The 16,588-nt window shown below is 35.2% G+C and overlaps 1 protein-coding gene across 1 annotated transcript in view; it reads right to left on the reverse strand.

The window, feature by feature from the left end:
• Positions 1–15,936, reverse strand: part of LOC145666613 (katanin p60 ATPase-containing subunit A-like 2) — a gene marked incomplete in the record, with an annotated part of 83,939 nt that extends 68,003 nt beyond the window's left edge. The window contains 2 exon segments of the mRNA XM_081734045.1: positions 416–545; positions 15,789–15,936. Of these exon segments, the coding sequence (XP_081590171.1) occupies positions 416–472 (57 nt within the window).
• Between the last annotated feature and the right edge of the window lie 652 nt (positions 15,937–16,588).

The raw sequence follows: 16,588 nt of genomic DNA on the forward strand, positions 1-16,588 counted from the left end.
AAACCCGGATTGCTAATTAAGATGGGCCTCGAACAACTAATCTCTCGCTTACCGAAAGATTCATTTATCTACCTGGGCTATCAGCGAACGACACGAATAGTTTTCTGTGTTTGTTGCTTATCCTCCGAAGATATTAACTGAATAATGTATTTCCACGACAATATAAATGCCAGATTAATTTTACTTAAATCAAGATTAAGGAATAAGCACTTTGTCTCTTTTACCTCAAATTGTATACATCCCTCTAGAAGGCGAAAGAAGGGTGTGCAAGTTGCATTTAGTACCACTGCCTAGTAAATCGATCATGTGCCTCAAATAATTGTACTAGCTGACCAGCTAGTATTTAAAATTAGATGTACATAAAAATATAAATGTATACACGTAAGGATATGCAAGTAGTGAAAATTTTACTTACTATTTCGCGTGCATGATGTGCACCAAGAACAGAGTTGTAGCTTAGTTCCGAACTCATTTTTGAAACTTCCTTCTACATGTCGGGAACCACAGCCTCAATTTCTGACCAGCTTCATTGTCGTGTAAAATGCCTAAGAAATCAAATAAATCTACTTCAATTTCTTACCTTATTTTTCAATATTATCATATTGCTTAAACTAAATATAACTTTTGTTTGATTTTTTTTTTCTTTAATGGCTGCTTTGTTTTAAAATATGGTTAAATGTAACGAAAAAGTACGTTTATACCTCTTGTTCACCTTTCCTAAAGTTGAGAAATGTGAAGTTTGTCCAAACATTTAAGAAATTAACCACACTTCATTTTAAAAATTCGACTTTGGGCTTGTTGGAGAAGTTCAAAATTTCACCATTTTGTAGAATATTTAGAAGTTAGTTACCCCAATATTGAATGTTTCGACAAAAAACTATGTATTAAGATTATTTAACCGTTACATTTTTGTTGTAAATTTTGAGACAAAAAATCAAGTTATATTTATATATATATATATATATATATATATATATATATATATATATATATATATATATATATATATATATATATATGTGTGTGTGTGTGTGTGTGTGTGTGTGTGTGTGTGGGAGAGAGAGAGAATCCAGATTTTCTTTTCAAGCTACTCTTTATTTGAAAAAACATTCCGGCTTCCGATCTAGACAGGCCGTTTCCCGTCGGTTTTCCAACTTCAGAGTTAAATGTAGCACATACGATCTAATATGCTTCGTTAATGTTTTAAGTCTATTATATGTGCAACATGAGCAGAGGTAAAGATCTGGCACGAATTAACGGTCTCACCATATACAAACTGCATCAGATAACAAGAGTTTCTCTATTGAAATAAGGAAAATCATTTTAGGCTGATCTTCCGAAAGCTTGCTTCTTGGATTTGACTTCAAAATGCGATTCTCCAAATCAGATAATCTCTCTTATTCTCCGTAATATTTTAGCCAAAATAACTCATATAAGGAAGAATATAACAATATAATTCAACCAAAAGCTATTAAATTTAGACATTTATAGAAATGTGACAGGTAATGCATGCAAGTCAACAACAAAGGTTTTCAAGAAAGTTAATTATACCATTGAAACAAAGGTCCGATAATAGTAGGGCTAATTCACCCACTCTCTGAAAACCTGTCTGCCTCAAAGAATAAAAAATGAAGTAGATGGCTTTCTTATTCCAGACAACATTAATATTCTTTGATAGAGAATTCTACATCTCCATAAAAGCTTGACCGGAAAATCAATTTTGTGTCAACTGAACAGTTTTGCGTATTCCCGATACACTTACAAAGACATTTAAACATGATTTTTTAAATTTATTTTATTTATTTATTGTCTTCAACTGATTTTGTAAGTGATGCAAATTAAATGATGAAAATTACAAATAATCATAACTAGAAATAATTTCGAAGAACTGTTGGAAGAACCATGGCTAACAGATGATAAACTAGAAAAAGATCTATATAGAGATTACGTCTTTTCTGCGAATAACACATTACTAAAAGTGCATAAAGATGGTTGTCTCCTAAGGGTTACTGTACAAAATAAAAATCACTCGACCTTTTTATTACCAAATGGTTAACGAAAAACATTGAAATGTTCGAGTAAACTATTGAGAATGGTTACGCAATAGAAAACAGAAATCTGCTCTCTACTCATCGACAATGAAATAAAAATGGAATCCATATATGTTGTAGATATATACATCTCCATATCTTTAAATTTAACAATTATTTGTACTAAGAAATGGCTAACAATAAATGCTGATTTGAAAATTTACAAAATTACTAAAATTTTTTAGATATGTCTAAAGACAATTATTTAAATTTACAGACAACATGACGTACTGGTCATAAGTAGTCTCACATTTTTTAGTAAAAATAGTTATTAATCACTTCCACACAATTTTGAAAAAACAAGTGCTAAAATGTAGACTGCGTAATATAAGTACTATAATCACGAAACATACTAGGGATTCCAAAAAGGATAATGCTGCGATTTCAGGTTTATCAAGACATTACAAACTAGTAATTGTAACATAACAACTACAAATTTTACACAAAATGTCTAGTGAAAGAAATGTGTTTGAGTCTTGCTATATCGAAATAAAAAAATCCAGAGTTTAACGCACAGAAAGATATAAGGATGAGTCATATTCAATATTTCGGTCACTTACTTGCTTTATGTATCCAATTAAAATGAAAGCTGCCTAGCACTCAAAGTAGAGGCCATCGTGTTCCATCTCTAAAGCCATATCGGCTAGTTCTTGTCTTTCGAGGTAAAGAACTTCATGGCAGTTTCCACGCACTCTTGGTTTTTGAAGTATTGCGAGTGCAGGAAGTGAGCTATGGAGCGGAACAGATGATAATCCGAGAGTGTGAGATGTGGATTATGTGCTAGAAATAGCATCATTTTTAATTCCCTCAAGTCTCTGAAGTTTATTCCAAGTCATTCGAGAGGTGCATTTTTTTTGCTGCTTTCTGTTCACCACTGCAGGGTATTTTTGACCAATAACAGCATACATATACCGGAACTGTTCAGAGTATTAATTGGTGCTGGTGGCTGGAATCAACTCGCAGTGAATTATTCCCACATAATTTCATCATATGGAAATCATTATCGTATATTTGGAACGCCCATATCTGGCGATAAGTTCCTGATCTGCATTTACTTAATGCAAGTTAGAATTTGAAAAAAAAAAAAAAAAAAAATCTTGTTGCATGTTATTCTTCAGGACACGTAGATCAGGCGGATTTTCCAAAAGTATATCATGCATATTCACTCGCCTCTGCGTTTGAATTGGAATCAATCGTGAAGCACTATTCGGCAGCTCTGGATGCTTTCCGAGGTCGTAAGAATGACGTACCACGCTGAACTGTAAGATACCGAGCTCGCCTGACAACTTCTGAGTGCTAGTTGTTAGTTTTGCCTATACGACCTAGGGCAGACCTCGAAATCCATTGTTTTCGGCCTACTTGACCTTGGCTGATGTGTGAGGTTATTGCAACCAGTGCGAAATTTCTTGTGCCATTTGTTAGTGTGCTGTAAACAACTGCCACTCCACCAGCAGCGTTATGGCTTAGAAAGAATCCGTAAAGCAAAAGTTTTCGAATTGGAAGAGGTATCACCGTCACCTTTGCGCCTGTTAAATCACAAACGGAACGCAACTCTGCACAACGTTTCATAGTACAAACTACAGACATCTATCCGTGGTAACAAGCACACTCGATGGCTAGAACAGTTTCAGTCCCGTGACATACACCCCACAAACGACGCATGTATGCCCACAATCCAAAACCTATGACTATTGTTTGCAATTTAGACAAATAGTGAGATTATTTGATACGTAATTTTATTAATAATTTACTATCTTAATTGCTAAAAGTAGAAATACGTACATCGTCATATTTGTACCAGTTTTTCATCACCAATTTATATATCTGCACGAGTTTATTCACGTAACTATATCGTGATATCGATAAATAACGGTCATATTTTTTATCATATAAAAATACATCTTTCTTAGATGTGAGTGCTTATACGTAATACAGAATAATATATGAACATTACTGTGTAGAAGTTTTTACATCCCAATAAATGATCAAACTTGTGCATAATTAAATATAATTGAATCACTTGTATGTAGAAATAATGTTTGTGTGGAATGCTTTTCTCTTATCAATCAAGACCCAAGAAAATTTTGCGGTCCTTCCCTCCATAATTGTTCGTATTCAGATATGTGTAAGCAAAACGAGGAAACTCGATATCAACATTGTTTTCAGTACAGATCTTCCTTAAAATTCTCTCTCGTGAACAGCATCTCCTTTTCGCATATCATACTTTAATTTCGGCTTTTTTAAATATGCCGCCCCTGGAAATATGCCTTCCTGGACTCAGGCTCCTGTGACCCATGTGTAAATACAAGTCTGAAATAAAATCTTTCAACTTTACGTCCCACGGTTATGCTAGCCAGGCAAAAGGAGACGGTGATGATGAGAAATTAATGCAATGGTGGAATGAATAAAGTGGGAGGAGACAGGAAAATCTCGAGAAAACCCACGAACACGTTGTTTGTCCACCATAAAGCCAACTTGGCACGAGCTGGGATCGAACCAGGGACTCCACGCACCAGAGGTGAACGCTCCACCACTGAGCCACAGTGCCGCTAATACGGACCTGAGTATACCTAATAAATACAGCATGTTATCTTTGTCATTTTCAAAATAAAATAGTACGAGTACTGAAGCTGTATGCGAAAACTATAATTGTTAAAAAAAGTTTTTAATTGGCCTCTATCAACACCACAACACCACAGCCGCAGAACGCTCTCCTTTCTATATTTTAAACACAGTATATTCTTACTTTCCTACTGTAAATACCTATCATGACTCAAACTTTTTGCATCAAACAATAATGATACATTAATGATATCTTTAATATCTCAGCATTCTGAATACGTTCAGAAATATACATAAGTAAACATATATCGTAATTTAGCCTATCCCTTTGGTCATTTACAACTAATAAAACTTTTTTTTCGTAGCATTTGAATTTTTTATTTAATTTGTTCTTCTTCTTTCAAAGCTTGAAGTTTTAATACCTTTTGGCGCTCTCTAATCTATTTTATTTTTAAAAATAATTTTCTTTTTTCAATCTTTTTCTTCTCTTCTTGTCTCTAAAGATTCTTCAAATCTTCTGTAAGTAACTATAAAAAAATTAAAAAGAATAAAAAGAACCACTGTGAAATATACATGATTTCCATGGCTCTCAGTATATTTTAAAACATTTCCTTGGCTTTCACGGTCAGTGTGAGCCCTGTTCTATGCTTTATTTTATAATCCAACATACCAATAATCTTATTCGTAAAGTTGAACGGCTAGATGTTTGTTTCTGTAATTGTCCCTTTTATAAATCCATATCGCTGCCTTGGCATACTTCTAGGTAACTCCAGGCAAGAAATCGTAGGCAATTTAGAATTTTTAAAATACATCTCCGAAGAGAGGAGTTGGGAGATTCAAAATTTATGCCAAAAATAGAATATCTCATGAGCCCCTAAAGACAGAGAAATGAAACTCAATATATAAGTGGAAGTGGTTTTTTATTGTTTTGTTTCGATTTACAAATGTATTCTAAAGGAAGAAACGAGGTTTAATATACGTGGGATGTTCATTTCCCCTGACCTAGTTGTAGTTAATTAGAATATTGGAATTTTACAAGTGCATTGATACATATCTCTATAGATTATGAAGAAAATTTCATCGTTTAACTCCTAATATTTTCTGTGTTACAGGCACTTAGGGCTAAGTGAAAGGAAGTGTAAAGACGAGTAAAATTGCTCGTAAGCGGTGATCAAATTTCTGTACTTAAGAAACTGCATACCAAAAGAGACATTTGGTGAGATGAAGAGACTTATTAAGAGGAAGCCCCATCGCCAAGTCCAAGTATAGTCGGGCCTCCGTTGGAACGGCCCCCGTTCCAGGGCGACCGAAGTACGCAATTGATAAAGACACTATTTGGGCAAGTGGAAGCAGCCATCTTTGAGGATAATCGCATAACCATTCGCGTACTAGCTGAAGATATCAAGATAAGTGTGGGTCTGCAGAAAAAATAATCCATGAGCATTTGCACATGCGTAAGGTCTCTCACATGGTTTTCTGACAACTGACACCTTTCCAAAAGCAGGAACGAGTCATTTTTCCTCTTAGAAATTGATCCCGTACAACGAAAACCAGGAGAACTTTATGTCAGACTAATAGCTGAGGACGAAACACGAACCCATCACTCTGACCTAGAGACAGACCTTGTCAAAGTAATGGATGCATACTTACTCACCTAACTTCAAAGGACAGTGTTCAACACTCTTTTGTGGGCAAGGTCATCTTGACAGCTTTTTGTAACCAGCTTGGAATAGTAATGATGGATATCCTGGTGAAGGATACCACAATTACAGCGACATACTATTCTTCGCTGCTGCAAAAATTACAGGATCCCATCAAAACCAAGAGGCGCGCAATACTGACGACAGGAGTACATGCCCTTCAAGACAATATTTCAGGTCGCAACACGCTAGTTGCCCACACAGAAGCACGATCCTGTGGATATGAAATCCTTCCAAATCCCCAAATTCTTCCGACTTTGCATCACCTGACTTCACCTCTTCCCAGCTATTAAGTCATTCTTGAAGGGAAAGCATTTCCAAGACGATGAAACGCTGCTTTCTATGGTCAAGTCATGGCTTCTGGAACATTCTGCGGGCTTCTACAAACGAAGTCTCCATAGTACAGCGATGGGAAAGATATGTGGCCATTGGAGGTTCCTATATACAGAAGGACTAATGTTTGTACCAAATTTTGTCAATCTCAGTCAACGGTAAGTGAATCAGGGGAAACCTTAAATCAACACCCCTTGTACCTTTTAAATATTTTCCATAAACTTATACTTTCCGTCCGAAGATTGGAAATTTTAGCTTAACATTTTGTTTTAATCAGTTGGTGGTTTGTAGCATAATTAATAATTCTTGTTCACTCTGTTTCCTTTCTATCCAAGATATTACTCACCATCTTTATTTACATCTTCTCTCTCTCTCTCTCTTCCTTTCATGGGCGCCCGAAGGCGGGGGCAGGGTGGGGCCCGGGCCTCCGTCTGGCTCACGAAAATGTTGTTGAGTTGAGTTGATTTTGAGTTTAACGTCCCGTTCAGCAGAGAGGCTATATGAGACGTGGACCTACTGATTAACGTGGAATCCGAACCACATGAGCTCCCGCCGCACGAAAATGTATACCATACAGCAAACATGTATATTAAATACCAGAAATACAGCAACCATGGAGATGGGCCCCCCCTCTAGAAAATTTTCTTCGGGCGCCCCTCTTCCTTTCCTTCTTCACATTCAAAATATCAGTTGGTACAACAATGGCAGCTACCCATAATGCAATAATTTGTTCCGTAATTCTTTCTTGATTGCATCCGAAAGGTCTACAATAATGCAAAACAAGGAGAAAAAGCGCATAATGCATTGAAGTCGATTTTAAACATATTCATTTGCCACAGGTTTTCATTGTGCTACATGGCGTTACCTCCATTTGCTACAAGTGAAGTTGATGGGCAATCGCTACAAATACGGCTATAAACATGAAGTTTTTGTGGGCAAAAAAAAAAAAAAGTCGCTTAATGCCTTACAACTTTGCATTCGAGTGTGTTTTGCGTCCTTATGCAACATAATCAAGTTTATGAAGGACAGAGCGTATTATTAACTTGAGTTCCGTAATACGATCGATTGGCAGGTGCACAGCCCACCATATAAGATTAACTATGAAGGTATAGATCATTCCCCACCACGCTATCTTGCCTCGAAGAAAACTGGATTAACAGGACCATGTTACTGGTCCTGGACTTTTGATTAGCATTTTCTCATTTATATTTGGTGTAGAAGCATCCGAAGAGCGGCACCACAAACACGGCTGTAGATACCCTGTGATAAATTGTCACTTAATGTATTAAAAGCTCGTGTTCTATCAACTAATTTTCATTTTGATTAGGTATGTTTTAAAAACGCGAAGGTAGCGACAGTAAGTAGCACAGAACGTTAGGACTCTTAATGTTCTACTTCTATCCGGAGTTCTGCGTTGTTTGTCCTAAAGAACGGTGCACATCTTTATATTTCATAAACTGAAATACCCATTCTTCGCATGGGGGGCTGCATTTAGAAGTCAACGCCTGTGGAAGTATCGCCATTCATCTCAATGACCGCGAAAACTATGGATTTGACACTACTATTGGTCATTTTGGATTATTTTCACGTCTCGGTAACCCCCGGCCCGTATACAATGGTAGCTGAATTTGAAAGTCATCGCTAATGGAAATGTCACCATTAATCTCAGCGACCGCGAAAACTATGGATTTGACACTAATATCAGTCATTTTCTACTACTTTTACATGTCTCGGTATCTCTCCCTTCTCCCGGTGACCTCCGGCATGCAGCCGAATGGGGTGAATTTTACAACGACTTATCAATAAGATAGTCGTAAACCTGGTTCGTTTGCTGAGATAAAAATCCGAAGTGGTAGTAATTCTTTGGCATAAAAATATTAGCTTCGATATTTTATGCCATTAATCTCACCTTTTTAATAAAAATGACAATGTCCATAAACAGTGTTAAACTGGTTTATTATTTGATATAACTTAAATATCCTTTTCTTAAAACTGTTAAGTACACCAATTCACCGACTAGGTAACCATAAAACATGTCCATATCAACAACTATCCCATAATAATCTTACATATATTAAAAACATTCTTCTTTTGTTAATATGAAATGAACATTCTACTAAGTATAGTGCATATGTATGAGTACTTTCTGCCCAAGGTACAGGTAAATATTACACAAGCCAAAGTATTTTGTTATATAAAAATGTCGCTCGACAAAGGGACTGAATATAAAAGTCATGAGTAGGCTTGGCTTTTATCTTCAAGAACCACTGGTCCGTTTACATTAGTGTTGTTTACATTGTATATGTCCATCATATTTTAATCGCACCTTGTATATCTATTCATTATATTTCACGTATACATATACATATATATAAATACATTCATAACAAATCTTTCATTTCATCAATAATTATCTTTAATTACATTAATTATATTTATTTCATTATTCTCCACTATATTATTAATATATATTCTTATTAAAATATCGTCGCTTATTTAATTAGTCGTCGCAGGTTGCGATTTCAAAAAAATGTAAAGGACAAACGTGGGTTACAAATAATATTAATCTTTACGGGCGCATTAAATAACAAATAAATCAGATGTTACATTTAAAGACATACATAGTAGCACTAAGATGTTATAATAAAGAAGAATTTCCTTCAAGGTAGTCGTTGGATAATTGATTTTATAGAATAGATCTTCTTCTTAACATAATCTTTGACAATTAAATTTTCAACACAAATCAATCTAATATAAATAATCTTTGCTTTTAATTAATTATAAATCGAATTATAATTCCTCATATTAACAAGAAAGAATAAAAATCATTTGAAAATTAATTTTCCAGTCTACCTAAAACTCTATTTAAGCATTTCAAGTATTTTTAAGAATCGTTTTCATTATTGATATTAACACATAAACTTTAAAAATGAAAATTTACAAGAATCTACAACTAACATAAATTTAACCTAATTTCAGTAACGGTAATCAGGTTACATTCGAACTTGCATACGGTTCTAATAATGTACACTGTACTGCGCTATCATGATTAGGTTCTACATTGTTTTGTACATGTCTTTCATCGTGATTTTGATGTTGATATGAAGTCCCATCTCTTGATCTCCAATTACGTCTATCCACGTAGTTCGCTGCATTTCTGGAATTTCGCTCAGTACTTCGATTATTTTTATATCTACTGTTGTTGAGTGATCTGACATCATAATTACCATGATTAGTTAGGTTAGGCGGAGTCCCTACATAACATTGCTTATTTTGTTCATTTGGATTGCTAGAGTATACTCGGCTTAGGTTAGGTTTTGTATTATTCACACTTCGGATATCTAAATTCCGAACAGGCACCAAATGATCTAAATTATTCTTATTTTTACCCATTCCTGATTGTGGATTCATGGCCTGGTATTGAGTTTCGTAGCATTGGACAAGCATCAATAAATGGCTGAAACTCATACACTGTGTGGAAAATAAGATCTGTTGCAATTTAAATGGAAGCAAATTTCGAATCGATGCTATTATTCTCGATTCCGATTGCAAAGGATTAACGACCTTTAATTCGTTGTAGACATTTACAACAAATTCTACAACAGATTTGTGCAATCGAGGATTGAAGTGTTGATTTCTGAGGGTGGCATCTCTATTTACCAGCAAAAAGTCATTTTCATTACACTTACCAATGAATTTGTTCATAACTCGAATTTCACTCATCTTAACACTAGACTTTACCTTCTTTTTCTCATTCCTTGTTCTTGTTGAGTGATAGTTCCTATCCATGACATGCTGTGTCGTCACACCATCTATGTTTCGCTCATCAATACTCTTCGGACAACTTTCTTCATATTGCTTGTTAGCTTCGTCAAACCTCAGTTCTATCTTCTGTTTCATGGTCTTGTTAGATTCGTTGGATTTCTGTTCCATGGTCGGGTTAGATTCGTTGAACTTCTGTTCCGTGGTTTGGTTAGATTCGTTGAACTTCTGTTCCATGATCTTGTTAGCTTCGTCGAACTTCTGTTCCATTCGTCTAATTAATTCTTCCCTTTGCTTCTTTATCTCGGTAGTCATCTGCATTATTTGTCGCTGTATAGCTAACAAGAGTCGATCCTCCCATGTCAAACCTGGTGTTACACTAGTTTCACCTTTGTCACTAGTATTTGATTCCTGCTGCATTGTTTCGTTGACCATTTTTCTTATGATTACTTTACCACTTCGCAATATGGTTAAGTTCGTATTCATTAACTGTAGTATAAAAGTAAATTCAACCTTACTCTTCTTCTTCGGGAACTGAATTTACAAAGTCCCGGGTGAGGTAAACCAAATTTTTACAACGACTTATCAAAATGATAGTCGTAAACCTGGTTCGTTTGCTGAGGTAAAAATTTGAAGTGGTAGTATTTCTTTGACATTAAAAAAATATTAGCTTCGATATTTAAATACCATTAATCTCACCTTTTTAATAAAACTGACAACGTCTATAACCGATGTTAAACTGGTTTATTATTTGATATAACTTATAATATCCTTTTCTTAAAACTGTTAAGTACACAAACTCACTGACTAGGTAACCATAAAGCATGTCCATATCAACAACTATCCCATAATAATCTCATATATATATTAAAAACATTCTTCTTACGTTAATATGAAATTAACGTTCTACCAAGTATAGTGCATATGTATGAGTACTTTCTGCCCAAGGTACAGGTAAATATTACACAAGCCAAAGTATTTTGTTATAATTTGGAAGTCAATGCGATCGGAGTTTCACCATTGATCTCAGCGACTGCGAAAACTATGAATTCGACACTAATATCGGCCATTTTCTACTACTTTTACATGTTCCGGTAAACGCCTGGTTCGAATTTTGAAAAAAAAAAAAGAAAAGAAAAAAACGTTTCCTCTTGGTCTGGGGCCTGGAACAAGGTACCCGTGACCAAAATTTGGTTACTGTCGGTCCACTCGTCTGGTCCCCAGGCTGCGCTCAGACACACACAAAGACAGATAGACACATAAACTCTTAATTGTACTTATTTAGAGATGCAAGGGCTCGGAGAAAAAGTCTTTTTTGAAAAGAAAAAAAAAATTGCTTCGCTTTTTTTGCTTGGAAAATTTTGGGATTTAAAAAAAAAATTATCTTTAAATTGATAACGCAGATTTTGTTTGGCTTCTATACAACACAAAAATTTATTTAATTAGTGGTTGATGCAGATAATATAAAATCTCGAAAATGAACCATGAATTTCGAGAAGATATTTCAAACAATTTTAATCCTTAACATAAGCCCTATTTACATTATGAGTCCTAAAAGATTAAGAAATGTATATAAGAAGAATTTTTTAACCTCTCATATACAAAAGTAAGTACATTTAAAAAAATACACAAATAACTAGCAAAATTGTATGTAGTATTTTTACTTCAAAATTTACCACACCCTCTTTTTGAAACAAAATAAAATTAAAATAAAACATGAGAAATATTTACATTCACATGATACGCTGCACATTAAGAGCTTCATTTTGGGTGTTCTGTTCATTCTTGAAATATTTACAGTTAAGTTTTGGATTTCATATACATCGTAGGCAATATTTTTAATCTGAATTACAAAATACAAAAAGAAAAGGAAAAACTTACTTGATACTGCATACATAATTTATTGTAGCACATGTGTGAGTTCAAACAAATAATACATCGGCAACGCATTTATTCATTAAACACAAACACAAACAAATGTAAGTTTCGACACTATACCCTCTTCAAAAATAACATTATGTTCTGTCTTTATCTTCACTACGTATATCATTCCATCGTCACTGTGTTACAACTTACAAGTTTATTATATCTGACTTCTGGGACTTTCATAACAATTCGTACTAGAGTAAGAATGAAGAATAATCATTGTCTTATTACAATACAACGTATTACTTTAAAAGACTGAAAATTGCAACTTTTGTATGGTTTAAAAATCACCTGATTTTTTAAATGCGCTTTCTGCTGGGCATTAACAGTGAGGTGTAAAAAACACGAAGCTTGCCACTATTATCTTAGTCCAGTCATTAGGTACATTTAGGTGAAAATTATTGGGGATATTTTATGTACTTTTCAGCTTTCCTTGTTTATGCGTATGCCCCCCGTCGCCGACGCGCCTGCTCTCTACGAACGCACCCTCTTGCTCCACTAAGCCCCCTGCTGCGCTCCTGCCCTCACTCGGTTAGATAGCATTCGTGTTTTTAGTGGCTGCCTAGTACAAGTTAGTTCGTGGTTCATGTATTAGCTCCTCATATAGTGCATGCTCGGCAATCGGAATCGGAAAATGCAACAAATGTGTGAAAATTGGAGTATGTTTAGTACAAGGGGTCCACAAGCATGTAAAAAACACAAAATTTACAGGAGAAACTAATAATGCAAGTACTTAGACGTAACATAACGTAACCAAATCTAATGTAACAAACTAACCTAAGCTAATCTAATATTAGTAGAAATAAGCGAAATACTATCATTTTTTTTAAATATGCAGGACCCCTACACTAATATAACATAAACTAAACTAACCTAACCCAACCTAATCTACCTAACCGAATGGGAACAGAAATTACCAAAAATGTAAAAAAAAAAAAAAAAAACAGAAAAGAGGTGGACCCCTTCTGCTAAACATAGGCCTGAAAATTTGGTAGAGCCGTCGGTTCGAGTAATGCCGTAATTACTGTCATTGCACAGCATATTAAAATAATTCTGAGTGATAGTGGAATTATTGTATGTGATGCCTTCCATTTCAACTCAGGCAAAAAAATATAAAATTGTACCATCACCATCTCAGATATTGTTGGAACTTTTTTTTATAGCAACTAGACATGTTTTTAAGAGACCCATACTTTTGTTTTGTCGAAAAAGAAATTCCCGCCAAGTAATGGGCCATCAAAGACGGGGAGTACAATTTATGAATTGTAGAAGACATGAAAAATGGTCAACTTCGGAGCCTCACCATTCGGCTATGGAGACAGGTAGAGTTATAATTCTTGTTGTGGTATGTACATAGGGATATAAATAAACTATATTTTATTATAGTTTGGTTTGCGCATGCGTATCTTTTTGTACATAAATTAACAAATGAACGTCAATTTATCTGAAAAGTCGAAGTTTGCGAATTTTTTTCGAGCACTTCCGGTTCGAATTTTAAAATTATGTTTTCACGGTTAGTAAGACCTGGTTACCCGCTTTCCGAAAAAAAAAAAAAATGTATCGCTTCTGTGTGCAACCGTTTTGCCGCAAAAAATTCGAGAAATGCTAAAATTTTCAAAAATCCCAAAATTTTCAAAAATGCTAAAATTTTTGGGCGCATCTTTTAAAATTCTGAAATTTTGTCAGATGGTTCAACTTTACATGAGTAATAAACACACCAAATACCATTCTCGACCAATGCTTCATGAATTAACTGCAGCCTTTTAAAGTTAGCGAAGTTTCGTTAACTTTGATGTCACAGTTAGCAACACTGGGAACAATAAAAGTGCAATGATTTGATGATATTTGTGGTTCACATTCATTAAATGAAGAATAAAAGGTTTTCTTGTATGTTTTTTTTTTTTATTATTATTATTATTTTGATCAAGAAGGCTATCTGAAATAGTAAAATGAGCCTCCCCCTACTCCTCCGTTTTCTTAAACCGAAATAATCTTAGGTGGAAATTACGATTACGAAACACACAAATTTTAAGTTTACTTGAAATGGCCATCCAATAAATTCTGATGATCTACAAAAAGCGTGAACTATTACCTCAGTGATGATTTGGAATGCTCCAGACAAAGTCTCAATTAAGTGCGATGTGATTACAGTGATCGAAAAAGGACAAAAAGTTCAAAAAATCGAAACGTTTTCTTACGCGTTCCAAAGAAATTTACTGACTTTTTAAACAGAACAATCCCACCATAAGAATGGGTCACTCGGAATTTTAGAGTATTCGACTAAAGTGGATCAGTCCGCAACCTGCGAGGGAAGTGTGTATGTGTGTAGTGTGCAAATTTTAAGTTAGGTGCTACTGCGTTGCTACAAATCAAAGGTGCAGCCTGTATTTAAGCTGTCATGAGTGACCTATTTCCTTTAGTAGCATGATCCGTAGAAAATGACAACTCTCTTCTTCAAGAATTGTGTGCTATAAATTGGTAATTGCTATATAAAAAAGTTCCAACAATAGTTCCAAAGTTCCAAAAAGCTGACGCGCCTGCTACCTACCGACGCATCTCCTCACTTCCGCTCGGACCCCCTGCTCTACTCCTGCAATGACTCGGTTAGATAGTATTTGTACTTTTAGTGGCCACCTAACACAAGTTGGTTCGTGTTCTACGCACTGTGGTTTTTATGCCATACGTCCACACTCTATTTATACTGTGTCGTCCTGAATTCAATCTGCAAGTAGTAATGGAGCTTCTCATTGGCAAGGTTCTAGATTACTGGTTCCCCTTCCCATTGAGCAGTATAAAGACAGAAAACAACGTGCCCTGCGGGGCTCTAACCCGCGTTCACTCGCTAACGCTCGCTCTGCAATACTGTGTAAATTAAATGTATAAACCTTAGTACAGAAAGAAACCAACCCAGCTACTAACCTACCTGGGGGAACATTAATTTAGAACCTTCCCCTCCTCATTTAGTGCATACTCCGGTACAAGAAACACAACGCTCTATCTGAAAATGTAAGAAATGTTAAAATTTGGCAGAACCGTCTCGAGTAATGCCTGCAATTGCATGGCATATTTTTATGGAATGAAATTTATTATTATTTTAATGACAAGAATAAGCCCGCTAGGCTAAAAAAAAAAAAAAAAAAAAAAAAAAAAAAAAAAAACAGATGATTAATAAAAGTAAATGATGGCAAAAATTAATTTTTATGCTCTCCTACTGAGTCAAACCCGGAACCACATGCATCAAAGGCACACGCCCACACAACTATAGCAGCGGACATGTAAGTTATCATACCGTACTTATTTTTAAGTAGAAAACTAAATTCATTTTTATAAATTAAGTGTTTATCTATTTAACAGAATAAATAATTAGTTTAAATCTAACTTTTGTTTATACCTACAATAACTTAATTTGAATTACCCGATATAAATTCAAAGAATAATGCTGATCAAAAACCACTAAAAACTACCGGCACCAATTCTTCTTTGCTGTATCTCGCGTGTTTTGTTTACAAGCATTATCTTCGTATCCTAGCAACGCCAAGTGTTTCCATCTCCCACTTCATGAAGCAATATCCAGCATCTTGTTGTTATAATGTGCCCAATGCATCTTGCTCATAGGCTTTATTCCGTACCAGTCTTCGTAAAGACTGCGAAGCTTAAAACACTACAAACATTGCGATTCAGATTTTCCATTGCACTCACGCAAACCATTACGGAAGAGGATCACTACTCTTTCTAGGAAAAGCTCGGAAATTCTCCCGGAAGCAGGAACGAAATATAACGACCCGCTCGGGAGAGTATCTTATACTCCCGGAAGTACCTTTTTTCGCGCGCTACTCTAGCCAGCTGTTTTACGCGCTATCCTAGTCAGGTGTTTTAAGTTGGTCACACAATCTATATCATTTAGTACAAGGGGAACAAAACGAGCCTTATATCATGGAGTACAAGGGCAACAAAACGAGCCCTGCGGGGCTTCTAACCCGTTCCTACTACTACTACTACTTATCTGCACAAAAGTAAGTAAATCACATTTTTGAGTATTATTTTCGTATTATGTTAATTTAAAAAGTATTATAAAAATGTAAAAAAAAAAAGTTTAAAAAAACTTTCCTCGGGCCGGGTTTGAACTCACGCCAAAAGAGGTTTTTGTTGCTAACATACATCGCAAACCCACTCGGCCACGAGGACCGGCAACAACAATCGTCTGAATTCTGCTAT

The sequence above is a fragment of the Thermobia domestica genome, chromosome 12, assembly GCF_964235325.1.
Source record: "Thermobia domestica chromosome 12, izTheDome1.hap1.1, whole genome shotgun sequence".
NCBI lineage: Eukaryota > Metazoa > Arthropoda > Insecta > Zygentoma > Lepismatidae > Thermobia > Thermobia domestica.